Source organism: Colius striatus, chromosome 20, assembly GCF_028858725.1.
Source record: "Colius striatus isolate bColStr4 chromosome 20, bColStr4.1.hap1, whole genome shotgun sequence".
NCBI classification, from domain to species: Eukaryota; Metazoa; Chordata; class Aves; order Coliiformes; family Coliidae; genus Colius; species Colius striatus.
Window position 1 is genome coordinate 8,212,994 of NC_084778.1, and position 25,194 is coordinate 8,238,187.

General features: G+C 41.3%; 1 protein-coding gene across 2 annotated transcripts in view; it reads right to left on the reverse strand.

Moving 5' to 3' along the window:
* Window positions 1–776: 776 nt before the first annotated feature.
* ANKFY1 (ankyrin repeat and FYVE domain containing 1) overlaps window positions 777–25,194 on the reverse strand; it is a 33,544-nt gene continuing 9,126 nt past the window's right edge. For both annotated transcript variants that reach the window (XM_062012095.1, XM_062012094.1), the window contains exons 5-25: window positions 23,236–23,359; window positions 21,593–21,742; window positions 20,552–20,717; window positions 18,279–18,483; window positions 17,497–17,565; window positions 16,559–16,758; window positions 16,024–16,121; window positions 15,404–15,626; window positions 14,509–14,607; window positions 13,219–13,372; window positions 12,106–12,274; window positions 10,824–10,942; window positions 10,317–10,473; window positions 9,198–9,398; window positions 7,981–8,157; window positions 7,400–7,547; window positions 7,059–7,149; window positions 6,599–6,723; window positions 6,249–6,395; window positions 5,664–5,754; window positions 777–4,569 (exon numbers count right to left, since the gene is read on the reverse strand). In XM_062012095.1, the coding sequence (XP_061868079.1) occupies window positions 4,437–4,569; window positions 5,664–5,754; window positions 6,249–6,395; window positions 6,599–6,723; window positions 7,059–7,149; window positions 7,400–7,547; window positions 7,981–8,157; window positions 9,198–9,398; window positions 10,317–10,473; window positions 10,824–10,942; window positions 12,106–12,274; window positions 13,219–13,372; window positions 14,509–14,607; window positions 15,404–15,626; window positions 16,024–16,121; window positions 16,559–16,758; window positions 17,497–17,565; window positions 18,279–18,483; window positions 20,552–20,717; window positions 21,593–21,742; window positions 23,236–23,359 (3,046 nt within the window). In that variant the 3' untranslated portion in view covers window positions 777–4,436. The remainder of the gene's footprint in view (window positions 4,570–5,663; window positions 5,755–6,248; window positions 6,396–6,598; window positions 6,724–7,058; window positions 7,150–7,399; window positions 7,548–7,980; window positions 8,158–9,197; window positions 9,399–10,316; window positions 10,474–10,823; window positions 10,943–12,105; window positions 12,275–13,218; window positions 13,373–14,508; window positions 14,608–15,403; window positions 15,627–16,023; window positions 16,122–16,558; window positions 16,759–17,496; window positions 17,566–18,278; window positions 18,484–20,551; window positions 20,718–21,592; window positions 21,743–23,235; window positions 23,360–25,194) is intronic.

Here is a 25,194-nt window from a genome sequence, read left to right on the forward strand (position 1 = left end):
CTAAAACCCATTCACAGCTTATTCCTCAGGAGGGAGGAGGAAAAGTTTGTCTTGCAGTAGCAATAAGTCATTTATTAAAGCAAACGAGAGTCTACTTGCTGACCTGAAATGCTCCCAAGATTACCTTGTTTCTGCCTCAATTCAAAAGCTCAGCCAGATTCTCCCATGGCAGAAAAGGGTGGGAAGAAAATTGTGACAGTTACAAAGGGGTCAAGTCAACAGAGTGCTTTCTCATAAAGCTCACCCAACCTCCACACTCCAGTGTTAACAGCCTAATGCATCCCCATCTCACCAAGGCCCTGTGCTTGGGTTTGCCTTCCATTTCCTGACAGAAAGCTGCAGCACTCACCTGCTCTTCCAGGAGGCTGAGCTGCTCACCAACAGCCAACACCACCTTACTGTAAGTGAACTCAGCTCAGCTTGTCTCCTTAAATGAGTCTGAGCTGAAAACTGATTTGCTCTGTGAACCAGCTTCTGGCCTGGAGGAAGTTCAGAATTATTCCTAAGAATAATTGTAGGTAAGTGGCATAAGGCAATCGAGATGACTGTAGGGTATGAAGTAGAGCACCAGACCTTGCCAGCCAAGAGAATGCTGTGGCAGCTCCACAACATATAAATGAATACCCAGAATAACATCAGAATAAAGGATAAAGTTGTTGTGCCCAACTGACTTACCAGGTCCCCTGGTTCTCCTTGGGGCTTGTAAAGGATGGCTTGCAGAGAGGCAGCTGGCTGCACAAGACAGTTTCTTAACAAGGTTTCCACCTCACAATGCATTATCTAGTTATGCATTTTATTACAAGTAGAATCATTACACAACAAAGTAATGCATATTGGAAAAATACATTTTTACAATGACTCCAGACAAACACTGCAGATAAAATGCCATTGTTCTAAGACTTCCTTTTCTATTTCACAGAGGGCAGGAGAAGGTTCAGGGTTACTCATACATTCTTGTCACTCATACAAGCTTTGATTTTTCTAGTGATGAGTTTGCTGCAGTACCCAACTTTGCTGGTTACAGGAAAAAGGATTTGCCTATTAACATTTGCTCTACAAAACAAAATATCCAGCCTTGGCCTCCCATATTGTTACATGTTAATTTATAAACACTACACAAGAAGTAAGAGCCACTGATCTCCAGCACGGGAGGTCATTAAGGCATCCGTCAGCTTTCAGCCAGCAGCTTGCTATGCTGGGTTAGTACCTTCAACACCAACAGTCTCAACTCCACTTACTGGTGTCAAACAGTGATTACACCTTTTTCAGATACACAAAATTTAAGCCAGACCACATTTTGTGCTTGTGTAAGAGCGCTGGATGACTGCAGTCAAAAGGAATCCAGCCTCAGAACAAAAAGCTACAGTATGAACCACCACAGCCTTCCCATGCAGCCCTGCTGAAGTGCCTGCAGCCTGGTCTGACAGCAGCACTTCCAGGGACAGAAGTTTGGTTTCCATTTATCCTTTTGTTCAACGCTTGGCAGACTTGAGTCTCAAGTTAACAGATACCACTTAAAGACAGCAGGGTAAGAGGGGGTGAGGGTTTTGGTCACAACTGTAGTATGCCACCAAAAAAAGAAGAGCAGATGCTTATGGAGTTAGAAATGTGTTGACCACTACTGCATTACCAAGTGCCTCCATGCACATTTGTAGCCTGCAGCAGAGCATTGCCAGCAAAACTCCCCCAAAATCTCAAGAGGTCCCCGAGTTCAGAGCAATACCAGGCAGAGTGCAGAAAGGACTGAGCCCCACCACTGCTGGGGGCAGGGGGGTGTCAACCTCTTTAGGGAGACTAGAAGAGAACTAAAAGTTGGGTTGTGGTTCAAGTTGTGAGCTTTTCCCCTTAAACTCTGGCAGAAAGCTATTTAGAGTTGTCTGGAAGGAAACTGATCTCAAAGGCACTTTAAAAGTGATCAAATTTGCAGAATTTCTTTGCTTTAAGTTTAGTGAACGCCTCAGGTGGTATATGAGCTTATCAATAACCTTGACTTTCCTTTCAGACTTCAGGAAGCTGGTACATTATTGGCTGTGAACAGCAAACTAAGAGCATTACCTACAGTTTCCCAGAGTTTTAGGCAGTTATAATTAATATTCTACTTTTAAAAAGAGCAACAAGCCAGCCCTAAAACTTGCCATTCACTCAGGCTGAATTTAACATGTACATTTTCCATCATTTAAAAGGTTGCTTACTCTGTTAGAACTGAGCTCCCTGTTCCTTTGCCCCTTCCATCAGAGAAGTCACTGGAAAAAAAAGTGATGTTTAAATGCCTTAGCAGTTATCTGTTGTACATTTTTCCAATTAAATGGAAGTCCACAGACTGTGGCCTTGGAAGAACACTCCTCTACCACTACCTTTCAGTATTCTGAGCACACCCTTACCACTCCACAGCACTGCAGCTCCAAAGCAAGAAGGAAGCCAACCTGTTATTGTGGGATATGCTATAGATAAGACTTCTTCCACCAAATGCAATTTTCCCCATCTTTCACTGTGAGAGACTTCCCACCAGTGATACCCTGAAACATGAGAAAGCAATAGAGTAGAAGTACAATGTTTTCCATCATCTGTTTGACTCAAAAACCCAGACTGTAGCTCGCAGTGAAATGCTTCAGACACCATCACTTTCCACCACACTCACCAGGGATATTATGGCAGAGATGCCCCATTTGTATTAGTAACTGTTAGAGGCCCATTGTGTTAGCCAGGGCATAGGGCTGGAACATGGCAGCAGCAGACATTAAACAGTGAGACAAATCTGTATTATCTTCTGTTATTCTTCTCTAGTGTTAGAAGGATGAGTTTCCAGTTACAAATAGATGCATATTGGAAGATCAAAGTGCAGATCAAGTGAGACTTCATGTGAAATTCATCGTGCAAATGTCAGCAATTACACCCTCTCCCATCCTTTTCTTGAAAAAAAAGAAGTTAAACAAAACACCTCAAAGCAAGTCTCCCATAAAAGCAGCAGTCTGGTGTGTCACCTCACCTTGCTCTTGAAGGCTGAAAAGTCACCACTCCAAGCAGAGCAATGTGTCACCAACTTGTCCATATTGTGTACTGGGAGATAACAGTCATTAAAGAAATGCACACCAGTTCCTGGAGCAGAGATGAGCAATGCTGAGTTGAATCTAAACTAGGTTCATCTGGAGTGAAAACAGCCTTAACATGGCACATCCTTTTGCTTAAGCACGTTACTTTTTCTGACTGAAGCCTTTGCCTACAGAACTCATAACCCTGTCTATCAGCAAAGTACTTTCCTGGTTACCTAGACAATGTGGTGGATTTTAACAGATTCAGCATGTTTAAGAGAACACAACCAGCCCAGATTAAAATACTGCAGCTTAATCCAAATGCCTGGCACCACACTGCCAGTTCAGAATACTCCCTTCAAGGCCAGAGACTTAATGGTGGTGAGAAGCCTCTATGTAACTCCCACTCACCATCAATCCTGCTGGGAATGGACCCAAAAGTAACACCTAGAGGTGCAGCACATTCTACACAGGTAGAGTTCCTGACTCTCCTGCAGCAGTTAGCCAGGCTCTTTAAACTGAAGGAAAGTGCTACTCTCCCTCATGGGATTCATAATGCACTTCAGCATTTATTGCTGTATTGTGACTCACCAGTTGTAGTGTTCCTCTGTTTAGCATCTGCTTAGGCCTTTCAGAGTTTCATGAATTGGAAGGACTAGCAATGTAAATATGAAAGTGCAACAAAGACTTTGACAGCTCTAGCAGGTATCAGCAAGAGTATTTACTGGCTAAAACAATCTTGCACTTCTCTTTAACATGCTAAAGCTAACGAGACATTTACTGAGGAGGTATCAAGATGTGGATCTGCAATTCTGACTGCTTTGCATCAGATGTTGTAAAGCTTTCTGTTGTAAGGCCACGATTCTTGAGCTAGGCTTAGAACTACTCCCATTTTTGTGAACTGAACAGTGGTTGCAAGAGCTCAGTCTAGCTTCACAAGAAGTCTTCTCTAGAGAAGGGGAACATTTATCTTTAAGACAACGCAAAGAAAGATACCTGGTTACCCTGAAACTTAATGCCACCTCTACTAAGCAGCCTGAAAGCCACAGGATTTAGTAGAGTTGCTGAGTGCAAAGCACCATGTCAAGGACAGACCTGTTTCATGTCAATTCAAACGTCAGCCTAACAAGTTTAGCTTCCATACCCGACTGCAACTAGAAGAGGGTCTGAATTCTTTTGTCACTTGGTTTCAACAATCCACTTGAATTCCTAGTGAAGTCTATCACAGCCCAGTACATTTACAGTCATACAAAGTCATTTATACCAGAATATATCGTAACAGGGTCCTTAATTAGTTCAGTCTATTGCAGAAGACATGTATAGGCCTCCTCTTCCCTATCCAGAGGGCTTGTAAGCAGAGCTGCTGTCAGAAGCACTGACTGGGAATCCCTTTTCTTCCACAGCATACTAGGAGACTCCACCCAGAGTCAGGACATCAAAGCAGATGTTGCAAACTCGAACAGGCTTGTTCAGATCAAACTTTATGATAGGAATCTCCTTTGTGGAGCACTTATGGCAGAGCAGGCGTCCACAGTGCCGGCTGTTGATAGAAGAGGGGTGAGAGAAAAGTAAATTCACTCCTTGTGAACACCAGGGTTTTGCTCTTTGATATTCTTGACTGATGATAATAACACTAAAAAGGTATTTAGCAATTGAAATGCTCCTTTTTTCATTTATTTTCTGACACCTCTGGTGTGATAGTGTCTAAACCACATGCTGCTTCTGTACTAGTCAGCCACCTAGTCCTACTTCAACTGAGACTTGTGTGGTTTCTCTGGAACACTGAACTAAGAAAAACTCAGCTTAACATCCATCTAACCCAACCTATTTGAGAAGTTCACGCTAATTACGAAAAGGCAACTCCCATCCACACAAGTGCAACTTGGGACCTGAAGCTGTTTAGCCTAAGAACAGAGATGGCTAAGGAGGGATGTCATCAACGCTTACAAGTACCTAAAGGGTGGATCACTTTTTCTGTAGTGTCCAGTGACAGGACAAGGGGTCATGGACATCAGCTGCATTGTTAAAAGTTCCACTTGAACAAAAGCAGAAACTTTTTTGGTGCTGAGGTGAGGGAGCCCTGGCACAGGCTGCTCAGGCAGGGTGTGGAGGCTCCTTCCTGGGACGTTTCCAAACCTGCCTGGACACGTTCCTGTGTCCCCTGATTGAGTGGAACCTGCTTTAGCAGGGGGCTGGGCTGGAGGAGCTCTGCAGGGCCCTTCCAACCCCCACCATGCTGGGATTCTGTGAACTCACATCAGCATCGTCAGTCATTTCCACATTACAAACAACATCTCTAACCTAAGGTGGCAGTAGCTGCCCAAATTCGTCCCATGTTTCAGAGCAAGCCAGCCCCGCTCCTGGAAGAGGGGATATAAATCCTGTTTTGCTACTGCAACTTTGACATGATTTCTTGTTTCCAATAAGTCAGAATATTAAGTGCACTAACTGTTTGAGATATTTCAGTCAGGCCACAAGCTACCAGTGTAGGACAGGGTGGCACATTTCAGCTGGATACTGGCTAACACCTACATTAACACAGAGGTTTCCTGAACCCTCAAGAAGGAACAAGCCCAGCTACATTTGGAAGAGGAACCCACTTCCTTGTAAATACAGCAAGATCCATCACATTACCAGTGGTGTTTCCTTGTTGTGACTCCAAATTTGGCAGTGCATTCGTAGCAGTTGGAGCCATCACACCAGGGAGGTTCTTTTGTCAGCATATCTGTTAGAGGCAAAAACGTAAAGGCAAAATGGGCTCAGAAACCCCTTGAGTGCACTGTAATATTAAGGAGGCCTTTTCCAGTTTTAGGTTGCATCCAGTGCAATTGATCTAACTGCTCTTGCAGTAGCTGCAGTCTTGTTTGTAGACAACATATAGTTGCTTCCATCAACAACACATTATCCACAGCAACTATACAGAACAAGTTAAAAAGCAGTGTCTAGGTTAAGCTACATTAGACTACTACACCAGCCAGCAGTCTCAATGTCTGTCCTTCCAGAAAATACTAAAGTTTGACAGCTCTGCATTGTGCAACTTTTCCTCCAATCAAAAGAAAAAAACAATAGTTCCATCTCCCATTTAAAGGAGCAGGATATTCAAAATTCAGCCCCTCTGGAATTACTGTTATGCAAGTCAGACAACCAGAGGCCATTCTCCCAAAGTATCTCAGAAGCATAACCTAAAAACACTTCCCAACTGTAGCAAGTAGTACTCACCTAGCAGTCTAAAGAGAAGCTGTTTTGTAGCAACTTGGTAGTTGAAGATATTGACTCCCTGATTATTGTTAACTCCAAGACGAGCTCCAGCTCTCACTATTGCACGACACAAGTTTGCATTTCCCTTCATGTAAGCCAACAAGAGCACTGGAAAACAAAAAGCCACACAATTCCCTGCTAACCAAGCAGTAGCTCCAGAGTTGGATCTTTAGTTCTTTTAAGTTTCCATGTAATGTTTTCATCTTACTATATTTGACATAATCCTGCCAATTATGCCACTTTTCAAAGTGACACACCACGAATACAACCTGAGTGACTTTCAAGTTGAATAGTTGTTGAATCCCACCTACCTGTGTTTCCTTCAGCATCAGGTTTGTCTAGAGGGTATTCTGGCATACACTCCAAGAAGAGATCACAGATGGCTGCTGCATTATCTTTCCCATACTGTCCCAAAATATGCATTGGTGACTGGCCTCTGGGGAAAAAGAGTTTGTTATCCTGATCAAAGTCTGCTTGCTACTACAGTTACTTATCCAGCTCTCCTTGCTTTCAAGTCTGGTTCAGACTTGAACAGTGCTACACCTGAGTAATGTAGTACATCAGACAACTGCCTACTTTAGCTTCCTTTGCTTGCTATACATAATTCCCACACAATTTAGACACAGCATGCTCTACCTGCTTCACTTTAAAATTAGTGTAGAAACACTATAATACAAGCTAAATCTTTATTGGTTTTCTTATTTAGTCATATCAGCATGTATTTTAAAATAGAGTGTGGTTCTTTTAGTCTGTAAAGACTGTCCTTATTACCTAATGTTAAAGGCTTCTGCATCCACATTGCACTCTGTGAGAAGCACCCGGATGTTGTTCAGGCGGCCATGCATCACTGCCAGATGAAGAGCTGAAAAAGGAAGAGAAGCTTTAGGAACCCAAAGCAGTTAAACAGCAATAATTACAGCCTGATAAATTAAGCACTCCCCTTCTGTTTCCCCCACCTTCCCTCCCTAAAATTCCTTCCAGCTTTTATTTCTTGGACTTTAGTTCTTTTTTGCCTCTGAAGGGTGAGCCTGTTCAGTGGGCACTCTCTTCTACTCAGAGATACCATTAACCCTGAAGTGTTTACAGCTACTTGCACAACTTGAGGAGTTTACCATTATTTCCATTTTCATCTACAGCTGCAAAGTCTACTCCATTCTCCAGCAGGACTGAACAAATTGTGGGCAAATCTTGCTGGGCTGCTAAGTGAAGAGCAGTCTGACGATGCTTTGTCAGTTCATTCACCTGGGCACCTGCAAGCAGCTGTCAAGATGCAAGAAGGAACACATTCAAAGATGTTTTCAGGGCTACTAATTAACACTGTTTCTGTGAATGAAACACACAAGACTCTGCTGTGCAGAGATACTTCTAGGCTTCCAGCATATAGAAAATGCTTTTGCTACCAAGCAGCTGCAGCTTGTGCTCATGCTCCAATCTGCAAACAGTGCAAGGTAAGGTTCTTTCTTTCAAGTGAGCAACGCTACCTACTGATAGCTGCAAACCAAACATGTTCATACAAAGGCTGTTGAGGCAGCTCAGCTAACAGTACAAGCTAAGGAAACTTCATGCAAGTCTTAGTTCTGCTTGAGAAAAAGTGGTGTCACCTTCAGCTGACTTCTCCAGCCTACAGACAATGTGCATTTAAGGCAGAATGTGCATTTTTCATTACAGGGAAAAATGACTCTCCAGTACGTACCAGATTGCGCACAATGATCTCTGAGCCTGCTTGCACAGCCAGGTGGAGAGGTGTTAGCTTGGAGGCATCCTGGACCCGAGAGTTTACATTGGCCTGTACACTTATGAGGAACAGCACACTCTCAATGTCTGAGTTCTGAACAGCTACATGTAGGAAATTGCGACCTTTATTATCAACCTGTGGCAGAAAGATGTGAAATGAAATCCACAGTTTCTGTAGGATGGCAAATTGTTATGTGCTAGGATGTATTTTTAGTAAGAGACACTTGCTACCTCTGCCTGAGGTGAACTGTAGAGTCCTGTTCCTTTCACTGCCTGACATTAGACTTTAGTCACATCTATCAAATAACTGAGAAATTATCAGCTGCAACTGCTCACTCTAGTCTTCTTCAAACAGCTTTCTTTCTGCTTTATAACCTTGTCACTTCTTGACCAACACACTGGAGAACAACAGACAAAAAGGTTAATGGCTGCTGTAGTAAGCACTGAGCAGCAGTTAATGATAAACTCAAATGAAACAAAACTGGAGTCAATCTGTCAGTCAGCACCAGAGAAAGAAGCAACAGGCAACCCTGCCACACTGATGCAAGGTGCACTCATTTTTTGGCTCAATACCAAGAGCAAATTCTTGTTCTTGAAGTTGAGCTTAAAGTGTATTTAAAACTAGCTACATTTGTAACCGTGTTTTAGATACATGGCAAGAGCTTACTAAGCACTCAGATACTTTAGTAGTAATTAAACTTACACAAGATAGGAAAAAACCTCCTGGACAGCTGCCTGAAGTGCCACACCAGAGCTTCCAGATACAGGTAGAGGTTCTGCAGTTCAGCAGTGCAGCATAACATCTATTATTCAGTTATTTTAGGTCACAGTTTCTGTTTTGGATAGCTTTAGGAGAGCTAGGTAATAGATCATTTTGTACTAGTCCAGCACAAGGCAAGAGTTGAGTTAGAACTTTCTCCTCATATCCACATATGCCTGGTTCCTCCATTTAGTACTGACAAGATGAGGTAAGGTTTGATAGTGCACACACACTAAGGTTAGAATGCACATACACATCTATAGTTTGCTAATGAATCCTGTTACAGAAAGCTGGCATGTGGCAAACATCTTTGCTTGTAGAGCCACAGAAGGCTAAAGGCAGAATTTGCTTGGGGAACACCTGTTCCCACAAACTAGTGCAGTAAGAAGAGCATGCTTTGAACACTCCCAGCTTACCTGTTCAGCAGCTCCTGGCTCCCTCTTCAAAATTGCTTCAGCTGCTTTGTTGTTTTTGTAGGTCATAGCACATGCAAAGGGAGTCATTCCTTGCCTGTCACGTACATTTAGTTTAATATCTGGATGTGAAATCATAAGCTGAATGATAACATTATGTTGGTTGCTAATGGCAACATGGATTGGAGTTCTTCCTTCTGCATCCTAGAAGGAAACCAAGATGTTATATGAAGAATCAGTAATACACAAATCCTCCCTAGTTCTGAAGAGTCAAGGAAACTTATTAGTTCAGTTCTGCCTTCAGCTGGGACACCAAGCAGTTGCAGTGGGAGCTCAAATCCACAGTACAAACAAAGCAAATTGGCATTTGTTTCCCTGAACAGGCTGCCCTCAATCCTGTACTACACAGCCATTGAAGTAGCTCAGAGTAACATTTCCTAGACAGATATTTTGTGACAGAGGTGGGCTTTGAAACTCAAGTCTAGCAAATTCAAATCAGGTGTTTAATCACTTGTCTGCATCCAGCAGTAACTTACAGCTGTGGCTGCTTTGTGACTCTGCTCTATCACTCATTTTGATATTACTTTCAACACCATCAGGACGTAGAAGTGTCATGCATTTGGTTTTGTTGCTATTTGTCAAGCTTCAGTTTAAGGATTACTGTATAATCCAAAATGAAGCATAACTCAAACTTACCTCACCTCAGTAACTGCAGACACTTCTCAAACTCACTAACACTACATTGGAGTGTTACACTATAGCTGACCAAACGATTAATTGCAACAGAATATAGCCCTGCTCCTGCCTTTAATTCACCCTAGAGACAGAAGAGATGAATTCCAACTATTACAACAGAAAACTAGCATGATGAGAAGTTTTCTGTATCATTATTTTCCTTCAGTACAGCTTCCTGAATTAACCCATTGTGGGCAGATATGCACTAGGTATGATAACAAGGGACAGGAAAGAAAGTAGAACTGCAACCAGTCATCACCTTGGCTAGGCCATAATAGGATTTTCTTTTTCCTATCAATTAAAGTACACAGATGAGAGGAATAGTTTATTCTTATTATGTTAGAGGCAAAGAATCAACTTAAAACTGTGCACAGTTTCTCTATGTACCTGAGCGTTGACATTGGCACCAAACTCCAAAAGGCACTGGATCACCTCCTCTAGGCCCCAGCAGGCTGCCAAGTGTAGGGGTGTCTGTCCATCATGAGCTTCCTCTTCTCCTTCTCCATTTGGGCCTGGCTTTCTGGGGCTATTCACATCACAACCACTAAACCAAAACACAAGACAGTCAATTTTAAATGTTGACTCCACATTTAAACTGTTCCAAACAAAGGTGAGGAAAAAAGTTTACAAGAGCTGATGCAGCAACTGCTGACACATTCTGCAAAAGCACAAGTTTCTCGTTTCAGTCTGACTCCTGTCATCAAGAACATGATACTAACATAAATAACAGAGTCTGTCTTTAAGGTTAATCACACTTCCATAAGTGCCACCCACCCACCAAAAGTCTCCTGAGGCATATACCTGTTACTGGCTCAAAATAGCATGCAATTAATTCACACTAGGGAAAGATGTAAATGCACATTGGAAGGTTTGCAGTTTAGAAGGGGGTCTGACCTGCGAATAAGAAAGCAAGCTATTTGTTCACTGTTTTCATCAATAGCTCTGTGAAGAAGAGTTTGTAAGCAGCCACTTGGTCCTGACCCCCAACAGGTTGAATCACAGCCATGCCTAACCTGGAACGAGAAGCACAGTGAGGCAGTGAAGTTTGTCTCCAACAGGCTCCCACTATTTTCTGTAGTCCTTCACTAAGGTTCCTTAGAGGTAGAATTTGAGATGCTTTATCTATTCTTGTGACACTCACTGAATTTCAGGAAGCCACTTCAATGTCTTCCAGACCAGTATTTTATTGGTCTACTATGAAATATTTCATCAGGCAGTGTTTACTATCAAGTCAGATATTCACACAGATATATACTCTGAATATTTATATACTCTTTAGTCAGTTTGGCTAAGTTACCTCACTTTCAGCAATGGAAAGCACCTACAGCACATCAAGCAGCAGAAGTCACCTTTGAAGGTCTGGCTTGTTTACTTGATTTCCTACACATTCAGCTAAACAGAAGTAGGGGTTTCTTCAGGAACTATTTCTAATATTTGTATTCTTCTATTACACAAGTACTTATACAAGCAACTTGCCACTTAAATAAGACTTGTTGCACTCCACTTAACTATTTACAAGGCTTATATATGAGTAGTTCCAGTGTCGACTCCCTAAAGATTCTTATCCAATAGCAGCACACATGGTCAAGCACAGGGACCAGATGTACTTCTAGGTCCTCAGCACAGCTTTTAAAGAAATGTCTCTAACTGGATATCAGAGACAAAGCTCTCAAGTAACTTCCTCATGAGGGACACACAAGGAGGTGTACTTTTGTCTCCTAAGAAGTCTCCTGTTGGACCACCTACACCTGAAAGTAAATAGTCTTAAAGTAAATATAAGCTGTTAAAGTGTTCTTGCTGAAACTTTAACATGAAATAAAAAGCAGCACATACTCTAAAGCACACATATGGATGTTTAGTTTTACTCAGGAAGCTGATCGTTATACAAGTCTGGTATGCCACAGGCAGGTGTTTTGAGCATATCCTTACTTACTTTAGGATCAAGAATTCAGATATTAGAGTGGCTGCAAGATATCTGGCTGTGCAGACTATAGTGTTTCTAGAGGACCTCCCAAGAAAAAAGAACTCTTTGTGAAGAACAGCCTCTAGAAGTTAGATAGTGATATGGGACTACTCTGTTCCTTTTCATGCATTGAGTTTGTTTTTGCTGATAAGCCCTTTGTTGCTAACAAGATGCACAAAGGTGTAACTGAATTAAGCCAACTGATGGTCTTACCAGAGTTGATGCGATATCTTCTAGGTTATTTTCTAAGGCAAGCCATAACGGAGGATTTCCTTTCTCATCTGGCACAGACATGTCTGCTCCCCTAGTACAAATAGCATCAACCACAAGAGGGAGCTGGTTTTTTATAGCTAGCTGTAAGGCAGTCTCTCCATCCTGTGTTCTGTAACAGATACAGTTTGAAGAGAGTTACTACTGTGTTATAAAGTAAAGCCTCGTGTTAGTTAATTTTTGACTTTGCCAAGAAACATCTCCTCACATGTGTATTTCTACTACGATGACACAGTATCTTTACAGCCAAGCAAACACACCATGTTAGTTTATCACAGCTATGTAGTTCTACCTTTCTTTCCCACCCCCTCACTTTAGTACCAAGAGATTGATTTCTGAAGTTTGAAAAGCTTATCAGTGCTCTTAGACTTTTGCTCAAAGAGTTACCCCAGTGCAGAGAAAGTTGCTCACATCTGTGGCAGGAGGCTTGCTCTGAAAGAGCTGTTCAAATAATGGCTGCACTTAAGGAAATATCAGTGTCTCTGAGCTGAGATACCAACTGTTAAAAACCTGAAGTCAGAAGAGAAGTATTAGGCAGTTTGTGCCCATGACATTCACTACAGTACAGTTCACCACATTTCCAAGACAGCCTGTCACTCATATAAGCAGATAAATGTTTTGGGAAGTCTAAGATTTACTTGTCTGGGAGATACTCAGGAGGCAAGTTCTATCAGAATCTTGTTGTTGGAGCTACATCTAATCAGTTTAAATAGCAGAAAACATGCAGCTCTAACAAGTCAGCAAATAAGTGAGATTACAGGTTCAGTACCATGTCTCTAGGACTTGAGAGTCTTACAGAGGATTCTGTTCTACCTAGAATTAAATGGCATCTCCTTCTGCAGCCTCAAGAGGAGATACTGTCTAATGGAACTATTAACAGGTCCAAGTTCACATATGTAATCTCTGTCATAACTAGCAAGCATAAGAAAGCACCAAATGCATAACTATGCACAAATCTTTATTTGAAATCAACTCTAAGCCATTATGTAAAGGCAGCCACCACTACCTGCTCCTAAATACATAACCAGTTGAGTGTTCTATTAATTAAAATCTTACCTGACATTTATATCTGCCTGATGTTCCAGCAAAAAGAGTGCACTCTTACTGTCTTGTCTCTGTATTGCCATATGTAGCAGAGTCTGTCCATCAGACATTGTGTCATTGATGGATGCCCCAGATCCAAGCAGCTGAGCTGCTATCGTGTGCATGCCTGAAGAGTTAAAGCTCATTAGTACTTCACCTTCATTTTTATATGTTAGAGACTCTGAAGATTAATAAGCTTTCAAACTCTCAATTTTCAGTAATTACACTAAGAAATGCACTGATTAAAATTTACATACACCAGCTAAATTACTCATGACTCTACCCAGCTTGAATATTTACTTGTTCCATCTGTCTTGCTTGGGGATACAAGGTATGGTCTAGTATGCAGCAAAGCTTTTCCATTAGTTCTGCTAACCTAGATGTAGTAGAGACCTCTAACTGTATCTAGTATAATCATTCCATATCACTTCAGACTTTTGTCCAACACACAAAAACTTTGGCATTACATTCCTGAACTATTCCCTTGAATGTTACTGTAATAGATGTTTGGCTTAGTTCCTCCTCTATCTCAGAAGCAGATAAGGGCAACAGTAGAGAGAAAGTTACATTTTGGTTCTCTTTCATCGGAAAATAAAAAGCCTGGACAGTAAAGATGTTTGGTGTACACAGATGACATGTATCAGTCCTGTCCAGAGCAGCATCACTAAGCATTCTGCCTCATCTCTTAAGACCAGAGTAGAAACAGTCATCTCCCAGACAGCTGCTGTTTCCAGCCCAGTAGGATCACACTGAAATTGATTCAGTAGTGACCACACATTCATTCTTTTGAGGATACTATTGAAGTGATACTACTGAAATGTCACTTGGCTGCAACCATTCTCCTCCACATTCCAGAAAACAAAGAATACTGCCATCAGTATTTCAAGTTCCATTGCTCTCATATCCACTCAAAGTAGGTCACCTTCCCTTTGTAAAAGTCAGCATTACTGTATCAACCAGCATCTACAAAAGAGTTAACCACTGACAACATGGTGATCAGATATGAAAGCTGCCAGGCAATTCAGAAAGGAATAATTCCATAGAACTGCAAGTACAGTTGTGGGCAAGAGGTTCCAGGCTACCTGATAGTCAACTAGGGAAGCTGTAACATTCTGTTTTCAAGCTCTCCTTGACAGCTTCTCACTACCAGCACAAGCCAGGACATGAACATACTCTTGCTGTTTTGTCTTAAAACAAAACAGTCTTACCCACACCATAGCTCCCAAATCTTCATATAGTCTCATTTGTTTTGAGGGCACATACCTGTCCAAAGAGCCAATCCCAGCACAGTCTGGTCTCTCGAGTCCTTCAGACTGAAGTCAGGAATAATTTGCAAGTTGTTGGTAGCATGAAGAGCATTAGCTATAAAAAAAAGGCATAAGAAATTAGATCTATCTTGTACTTGATCTGCAGTTGTACATTCAAAGCTGCAGGAGTAGCAATGTCACATTCTGAAGTAGGCTGTTCCTTCAGCAGTCAGTATGAAAGATCTGAGCAAGGTACCTTCCATTTCCCAGATGTGATACTGCTTAGGATCCAGGCAGGAATGCCACTACTGACTAATCTTAATACTTACACTAAAAAACATTCAACTTGCTAGCTAAGAGGTATAGCCTGCCCCCTTTCTACCTCCATTTCCAACAGACTGCCACATACAAAGTTGAGAATCAAAAGTGAAGGCTGCATGCAAGATGGTGGCAGCATCTCTTCTCAGCTCCCTGGGATGGAATATATCCTCCCTAGCTCTACTATATTACTAGCATTACACTCTACAAAATCCTGTTACTGGAAAAAAACTGAAGGAGGTAAAAGTCATAACAAAAAGTTGCCTTTAACCATATCTGATTCCAGCATTTACTTGAACCAAATGTTTTAACAGGGAGAGAAGAGGGACCTCAGTTGTACAGCTAGAATATACCCTGGGGCTAAGTGTTCAGGTCCATTATCTGCAGCACAGAATTTCACAGGCGAATTGATTTTTTAGTCTTAACAAACAGATGATTTGAGTCTAAGACTATGTTTAGCCAGTCTTAGTTGCTTTGCCTAATGCTTACAGGAAGACATGCTTTTAGCAGTTTGTCAAGACACAGTTTAGATGCCATCTTCACACACCAATCCACTACAGCACCAATACAGTCTGAATCAGAGAAGGACCTACCTTTTTGTTCCAGGATGACTGACACCACATCTGGGTGATTGTAAGCAATAGCCATGTGAAGGGGAGTTTGCAGATAAACATTCTCTGCTGTTGGAGAAGATGCATCTTTCTGACCATGCACTGCTTCTGCTGTCTGGATGTTTGGATTGGCTCCTTGTTGCAGCAGCTCTGCTGTCAGGTTTGCTAGGCCATGCCTACAGGCTGTATGCAGTGGTGTTTCCCCCTTTAATAAACAGAGTACTAAGTTAACAGCTTGAGACAAAGAGAAATAGATTTTAAACTACTATGCCCACAAAAATCAGGGTGAAAAGCTTAACTTTTAGTAGCTGAAGCTCCTTAGGGCTTCCAGCTATAGAGTTACCCTCAATTAAGAACTTCATTACAACAGGCAATGAGGGAAGCACTAAAAGCACATAAACAACCAACACTGCTGCAAGAACAGTGCCACAAGAACACAACAGTGGGCTGATCACTAGTAAATATCTGAAAACATGGAAAAGGCTCAGCAGGTGTTCTAATTTGCTTTAAGCTATAGCTAACAATGACAGACCCCTGCTATCTCATTTCTAAAGAGAAATAAGGAAGCTGTCAGATTGTAATCTATAAATTTATGCTTTTACCCATTTGTTTTGGTGGTTGACTTTTGCTCCATGAGTGGCTAGGAAGAGAGAAGCTGCCTCATTTCCTGCACCAGCTGCCCTCTGAAGCAAGCAGTTTCCTGGAAAAAAAGCCAAAAAGAATGAACACTGTTAGAGTACCATTACAACTCACATTTTGATACTAACAAGTGGGCTAGCATATTCCTCCCTACTTCACAACATTAAAAATTGAAGCCAACAAGGAAAATCTTATCTACTTGTAGTCCCCTTGCAATGTTGGGCTGTCATGTGTACTACCATTTAGCAATTAGACATTTTCAAACCATACAAAGGATTTTAGGACCTGGCAAAGAGTTCAGATTTTCTGTCACTTCCTGCAAATGAAGCTCAGCTTGGGACTGTCAGTGTTCCAGCTTTGGGTATAGCTACCACTACCTACCATTCATTATGCAGTAAATGCCTTTGAAACCTCATTCAGCTCCTCAGAGTGCAGTTAGCATTAATCAATTACATTACAAGCCTTCCACCTACACAGAAATACAAACCTCTGTTTTACCTGTTACTGAGTCTGGAGCATCTGTATTGCTGCCTCGTTGGATCAACCTTGCTGCAAAACTGTTCTCATCAAATGAGGTTCCATTTACAACAGGAGCATCCTCAAAAGGGTTTACAGACTGATCAGACGAAACAGTGATATACTGAACTGCAAGCCACAGAGCTGTGCTTCCTTCATGATCCTTCAGCTCCAAGTCTAGTCTAAAAATAAGAGTTAATGTTCTCCAATGTATACCTTAAAAAGTGGTTCCCCAATGCAGCTCAAGTTTCAAGCATCTGAACAGCTGTACTAGTTTAACACCTCACTGACAACCTTTGCTTGCCAAGAAACCTGCTGTAGTTTGACAGAAGCCTACTGTAGTTTCAGTTACTTCAGAGAATTTGTGGATACTCTGCAACAAGCAAGATACCTTTCAGTGACTACTGGATTTAAGCTCATTGCTCCTAGGAGAACCATGGTGCTGATAGATTTAGGCTCCCACTATGTGTAACAGAGACAAATGCTCTTGTATTTGAGCCACTTGTGTACAAGAACTGCAAATTTAACTACAAGGAAATCAAATCAAAAGTATTCTATTTCACCATCCTAAGTAGTAACCTGCAGTAGCTTTAAGCAAAACACAAGCTGAACTCAATAATGTATTTAAGACATTTTAAGAGTCTTACTACTCCTTTGAGCTCCACTACAAATGAAGTTATTGCTACATTACTTCACATAGCCCCCTTTGAAAAACAAAAGGGAGAGATGCAGTTTGTTTCCTCTTTACAGTAGGGCAAAAGCTCACTTGGCTTCTGGCATTGTTCTGGCATTTTAAGTTAAGCAAGGCATTTACACTTTGCATCCCAGACCTACGGCTAGCCTTATTCTATTTCTTTCTGCCTTGTAGGAGCTGTTAAATCAGTTTTTGGAAGTATATTTTACATTTAAGTGAGACTTACTGTTTGCACTGGAGAAGCTGACTGAATACAGGTTCGTTCCTGACCACAATTGACACATGTAATGGGGTCCTGTAATTGAAGCAAAGCACAGGTACAGTGCTAATAAGTAAGAGGCTTAAGATTTTGTCCACAGTCACCAACACACCTTCACAGGTTTATGGGATGAGCTTTTGTCTCTGCTTTGAGAAATGCACAAGCACAGCTTGAAAGTAAGACCTGTCTTGTCCTTTTAGTGGATATGATTCCAATTTAGCAGTAAGCAACAGTATTACAGCAATGGGTTTCAAAGAAAAAGCACAAACATTTGACCTATCAGAATTGAGCAGCTGGTGTATTCTAAGCCTTCTCTATCATTTTATGTACTTGCTTGCTAGCCCAGCCTAACCTAAAGAGCAGTTCACAGGCCCCACACTCTTCAGGTAAACATACTGCAGATACTGTCTCTGAGATAATTTCAGTTTCACTGATAGCTTCAAAGAGAAGCACTTTTCAGGAATACTGCTTGTCATCTTGCCTGTTTTACTGTTCAGTGATTCAGTAAAGACAAATTAATTATGCACCATGTGTTCCAACACAACTAACTCACCCCAGCTTTCTATAGCTAGGCTATGCTTAATTGGGCATGACAAACTACATTGGTCATTCAGCCTGCACAGCTTTCTGGGCTTGAGTACTACCCACAGGTCTCAAACTGGATTGATGAATTCACCTCTCAAGTGATACAGTCTGCATCAAATCACTACAGTATTATCTGTTAATCTGGTATCAGACCCAGCATTTACCTTCCTTTGTTGTCTTGCATATTTGGATTGGCTCCTGCCTGTAAGAGGGACTCTGCTATCTGTGCCATCTCTGCCATGACATCTGGCAAATACTTCTTGGGGTTGTAGGATGCCACAAGGTGCAGAGGAGTCTCCTGGTCTCCCAACGTGGCAGCATTCACACGGGCACCATTTTTAATGAGAAAGTTTGCAGCAAATTTATCTCCTTTGGTGAAACAAAATAAATTTACTTGTTGATTCATACTTTGCATACCCTACAAACAAGCCCAGAAAATTGATACACATTTCCTTCCATGTCATAAAGTCATTTCAAGTGTCTGCTCTTAGAACACTTTAGTAACAGGCAACTTCAAGAATGCATCACTGCAAAGTCAGAAAATATTTCATAGCAACCTCTTGGAAAGAGCGTTCTGCCCAGAGGTTACATGGGACTCAAGTTCACACACTAGTTTACTTTTTATGGTGCTACTGAGTTTGCTAGGTATTCTATCAATGGTTTTGTCTTGATACTTTAATGCACAGGTGGACAAACAGTGAGATTAAACTTACAAGCAGTTTTTGAACCGGAGGTGCTATTCCAGGGCATCAGTCAAAAGTGTGTAGTTGGAGTTAGTCATTATCTGTTCAGTCTTGCTACATAAAAAGCAATAACAAAGCCATTGCCCTTGAAAGTTAAGGCCCCACTACATATAGGGTAAGGGCTTCCAGCAGTTAGGACCCACCATGCATGACATTCCAAAGAACTTTCCCTTAAGAGATTCTCAGAACTTCAGCCCACTTCAGCACATGAAACCTTGGACTTGAAATGCCAGGATGCAAGAATAACTTCAGGATAATAATATTTCCCCTTTCTCCAAAGGCTACTTTAGACACATTCACAAGTTGCTTGTCCAAATGCAACATTGGAGAACAGAGACAACTGTTTGCCTGTTTAAGCAGTACAGATGGCTGTACTATCTCTGCCAGTAAAATCCAAAATCCTGTCTTCTGATTTCCATGAGACACACTCTCCCACTGTCCAGTGATCTTAAGAAATGAGAGTCACATGGCAAGTTCAAATACTTTAGTTCCATTTCAGAACACGATTGTTAACAGTGATTAATTCACTGAAGCTTTGGTTACCGAAAAGCAAGCATTCATTCTCGGAGCTCTAGCTTAGACTGAAAAGCAGACATTAGAACTAGAGGACAAATGCTAGTATTAAGTATGAAGAGCAGCCTGCTCCAATCTTTCTAGTGCTTTATAGGGCTGCAGCCATCACAACACTGACCTACTCCTGCTGCTGAAGCTTCACTCACAGGATCGGACACCAGCATTACCCTGTTTAGACACGCAGGAGATGAAAGGAAGAAGTCGGGAGCTGTATCTTGAGCTCACAAAACTAAAACTGCTTCTAAGAGTCCAAAAGAGCTTGCCATTAAAAATAAACTTTTAATAACTTTAACTTTACACTTGTAGCACTACAACACCCATGAAGTCCAGTCACAGGAAAGGTTCATGTAGAGCCTGACTTTCAGAGACAGAGCTGCCAAAGTTATCATTGCAGGCAACCAGTAGCACAAGCTGTTCACTACAGATTTTTACCAGACTTTGGCCATAAGCCAAGATGCTGCTGCTCCAAAGCCATCAGAATACTGCAGCCATGGCAACCTGGTCCTACTGTGCTCCAATTCTCATAAGATGCATCTTCCACTAAGGTGAACAGCTCAAGATAATCATGTAGTTGTACTCGGACTCCACTCTGATAACTCAGCTACTGTTCACCAGAGCTTTGAAGATACTCAGGTTGGCAGAGAAACACCTCCACCTGCTCATCTTCTTCCACTCAGTTTTAACTCCGCTAAAACTGCTGACCAGTAGCAGGGACACTTAATGTTAACCATAATCACAAAGAAGCATATGCTGCATTCAAGCCAGGTCTAGAAAAAGGCTTCATCTTTATTTGTGACTGAGCTGTCATGCTTGATTCAGCTACTTGTCAGAAAGACGTTTTGTCAGAGTATTCTCAGTATCTTGTACATTTCTTCCTTAAGACAATACTCTACTCGATCATTTCTGGATGTCATGCAGTATAAAGTTCATTTACCAGCCAGCAGGTCAGCTTCCCCAGCCCAAATAGGAGTTTGTTTAAAAATTAAAAAGGGACAAAGTTCACCCTTCACTACAGTTTTCTAACTGAAGCATCAACTACAAATTGACACAGGAATAGGCTGTGGAATATATATTCCACTCTGGGATCAACTACAAGCTAACAAGGCTTCATATATACCCACCTCTTTGGATGGCTTTATGTAACAGACTCCAGCCTCTCTTGTCTGCCCTGTCTACATCTGCCTTGTAGTTGACCAGTGTAGTTGCAATACTCTCCAATCGCTGGGCAAGGGCTAAATCCAAAGCAAGATCTCCATTGTGATCCAATTCATTGAGTTTCCCAGGAAGCTACAACACAAGTCCAGTCAATTCACATTAGTCAGAGGTATGCTCACCAGTTAACAGCCTGTCCCAACTACTATAATGTTAGACCTTCAGCTCTAATGCAAAATGCTAGTGTTGCATTTAGGTGAGTGCACCTTACACAGGAAAGCAAGAGGACTAATGTCACTATAATCCAGTCTACTCAGAGGGCTCTTCGGTGAGAAAACACAAGTCCTGTTTGCAAGCTTTAAGTCACAAGAAGCAAGACCAGCATGCTCTTAAAAGATGCTGCCTATATAGGCATAGTCAACATAGTAAAAGTAATAACTGAGTAATTATTCCTAGATGATACCCCAAATCTCAAGTGGATTAGCACCTAAGGGTATAAGTACTGTTACAGTCTCAGCTTCCAATTAGGATTTGGGGCATCTCAAAGGATTAAATGAATAATTCTTGATAATTAATACTTGAGTAATTCTTCCTTCCCCCTTTGTTGGGGGAGAACTTATTTGCTAGTTGCTTTGTGTGTTCATGTACCTGTTACTTCAAACACTCAATAGAAGAGGAATACAATTTCTTCTCAGAAATGAACTTTACTGAGTTGCCACAAAGCAACAAAGTTGACTGTTACACAATTCAGCTTGAGATGTGCATAGCAATACCAGGTATTGGCTTTTATTAGCTATAAGCTGTTGCATGCAAGATGTTTTTAAGTGTTACAAACCACTTTTGAGTTATGTTTTTCTGAAGCCTTTACTACTAGACCTCCATTACACACATCAAAGTAGCTATGGCAACGTTAAATACACAAGAGTTAGTGACCAAAATCAGTACCAAGGTTCAGATTGGTAGTTATTTGAAACACCAAATTCTAGAAGATAAAGTTAGTCTCACTATACCTGTGAATCCATTTCAATAAGATACAAAAAGACTACATCTTCTCTCTCAACTTTAATGGCCTTATGCAAAGGATATTCTGTCTTGGACTTGAACATTTTATACAACAACTGAGCACTCATGCTACTGAAGTCTTCTTTACGTAAGTCATCCTAGAAGCAACAGAAAAAAGAAGAGAGTAAGCAACACTCCTGTTTATAAACAAGGCATTGCACAATGTTATTATGAAGCTCACAAAACAAATTCAGTCAGAAGCTTTGTTTTGATACCACCACCAACAGGCAGGAACAACCCAAGAGAGTCTTTAACACTAGGAGGAAACACTCAGCAAGTTTTACATCTTACATTTTAGTTTCTAGACCAGTTAGTGAATTTTTTCTTTCCTTTTGTCTACAGACATGGACAACAACTAACCCCTAGACTAATTCTCTATCTGGACTTCAATCACAGATTAGAGTTCTCTGACAAGAAGGCCTACAACTTTAAGACTGGCAACTCCACAGGACTTGGAAAAACTCTGAATAAAAGTAAACTGAAGCTTAGAACAAAACCAACCTCATTTCCAGCTGAATTACATTGTCAGAAGACAGGAGCCAGATGCAGAGAAGAGTTCAAGTGGCTGATCTGCACATTCAGACACAAAAATCTTTCTTTATGTATTCACAGTTGAAAGCACTTCCCTCTGCTATGGCATTAGCCAAACAAAGGAACATCCACATCTGGATGAGCTATTTTAGATTTAGAATAACCTAAATCCTCACACACCAGTCTGCTGTTGACAAGGCTTACTTTAGAGTCTAATCTATTGCTCAGTTAACCAAACTTTTCTCAAAAGAACAGGTCAGAGCAAGTGACACTTCCAAGTCAGTTGCAATACCCCTTGCAACTCCTTCCATTACAGAGGACACACTCTTCCATGATTTCCATGAATTACTTTTAGAAGTAATAACAGGCCATGGATTTATGAGCTGTATAGACAGAGACCAACTATGGATGATCTTCTAAACAGTTCAAAGCCCAAGTCTGATAAACAACCTTCTTGCTTATGAGCCATTTGGTTTGGCTCATGTTTAGGAAAGTAAGATGCCTTTTACAGTGAAGTATTTCCCATGAACAGAATAACTCTTCAGACTGTAAGCCACCTATCCCCCTGTCAAGACATATACACCAAGATAAACAACACACATAACCTCTAAAGAGAGCATAAAAATCTTAGAGATGGAGCTATTTAAACGTGCTTTGCTTCAAACATACAATTATGAATTAATATTGTAGATAACACTAATTAACAGTGTCAAAAGCACAACATAGTATAAAGATAACTGAGACAGATGGAAATGGAAGTCACTCCTGCTTCAGGAACAGCCCCTTTCCTCAGACCAGGGGGAGGGCAGGCAGGTTTGACAGCTTTTTATCAACACTGCTGCTTCTTCCAAACGTAAGAGTCAACATAATAGGTCACCTTAGTCACTGAAAGGTATCAGGAACCCATATAAGCCCCATCCTGACTGAAATGCTTGAATGCTAGCCTAGCAAGAGATACTCCTGAGGTTAGACAGCACAGTAAGTCAAGTAAAATTCTACTGGATACATTCTTATATTCTGCAAACACCATTTCCTCTTACTTCCTTTTGACAGTACTTACCCAGTGACTAGCAATTATCTCAGCACAATAGTTCAGAAGAGTGCTAGCATTCAGCTCCTCAGCAGTCTGATAGAAACGAATGCAGTTCCTGACATTAACTAGTGACATAACTCCTTTTTCACATCTGGCAAAATAGAAAAGTCAGTGTTTAGTAATCAGGAAACAGCTTTACTGTAATCATTCTCCATGCTGTAAGAGGATCCTATATAACCCTTTTCCTAGATGCCAGTAGAAACTGGCTTGGCCTTGCTTTACTGTAAGGCTCAGCAGCATAAACACACTTTAATCAGAAGCCCTGTAAGACAGTTTCCATAAAAGCAGATTACTATTAGAGACCATCTAAGTCAAGGTCCCATGATAACACCACACACTGAAGAAGTCTGCAACTGGAGACAGACATCCCCAGTTCAAGACAGGGAACTGCTGAAGAGAGGCCAGTGCAGGGCTACCAAGATGCTGAGGGAACTGGAACATCTCTCTGAGAAGGAAAGGCTGCAGGACCTGGAGCTGTTCAGCCTGGAGAGAAGACTGAGGGGGCACCTCATCAATGATGATAAATACTCAAAGGGTGGGTGTCAGGAGGATGAGGTCAGTCTTTGTTCTGCCCAGTGACAGAACAAGGAGTAACAGGCACAAGCTGGAACACAGGAAGTTCCACTTTAAACACAAGGAAAAAGCTTCCTTACTATGAGGGTGAAGGAGGGCCCAGGCTGCCCAGGGAGGGTGTGGAGGCTCCTTCTTGGAAGGTTTCCAAATCTGCCTGGACATGTCCCTGTGCCCCCTGATCAAGGGGAACCTGCTTTAGCAGGGGGTTGGGCTGGAGGAGCTCTGCAAGGCCCTTCCTACTCCCGTCATTCTGGGATTCCATGATCCAAATTCTCCCAAAGGAACAAACTGCAGTTCCTTCACTGTTATAAAGCTGAACATCTTCCCTATATTATAAGTACTAGTGATCACAAACAGCTTCTGTGCCAAAGCTAGAAAGAGGCATGCCAAATACAGACACTTGTTTAATAAAGAGAAAGGATAAACTTTAACAGCAGATCTTTATAGGTGTAAAGCTTGTTTCCAGGTGCAGATACTTAGCAAGACATCTAATAATTTCTAGTAGCATATTATAAATGGACTTTTCACTAACTACTGTGACCAGACAAGGCTGAGGGATGTTTAGGAGCACAAAGAGTTATGCTAGTACAAAGTTTGAAGGTAGTTTTAGCATTGGCTTACAGATGTCAGTTTCTTTGGTCAGAAGACTTGACAGCAATTTAGTGTGTTTCACATTGAGTCACATTTAAATCACAGATGGAGAGTGCTACGTACTGCTACATCCCCTGGGCAATAGATCATTATATCAAAGGGTACTTTATGTTTGACTAAATTCAAGTGCTTCAAAGCTGTACAAAAGCTAAAAACATTTCAGTTTTTACATCCAGACTTCTCACTAACTCTAAGTTGTTATTTAGAGAGAGCACTCTATGCATTCAAGTAACGACCTAGCCCCTACTTGTAATCATATCCAAATGGCAAAGCATTGTACTGTTACATTAACCTTCTTTATGAAGAACAGTTGCCACCAAGATGCACAGAACAACAGTTATTTTTCACCTGTGGTATTTTAATACTTCAAGCTACTTGCAATTGACTTTTCCTATCATTCTCTTTAGCAATTCCTTTCTTACCACTCTATAGAGCTCATTACTAATACACTGATCTCTGCTTCCTGTTAATGCCAAATTAGTGTTATTAGTTTGACTAGGAGAGGAACTGTACACATGAAAGGTATGAGAAATACTGCTACAGTGTAACTGTGGTGCAAGGCTTCATTTCCTGGGATAAACTGAACGTCCTGCTCATTGTTAAAACCTCAAAACTTTGAAGCAGCAAAATTGTATCCAATTTCCAGCACATATCATCTTATTTCTATTCAAACAAGGTAGAAGAGTTCAAGAAGACTCACTG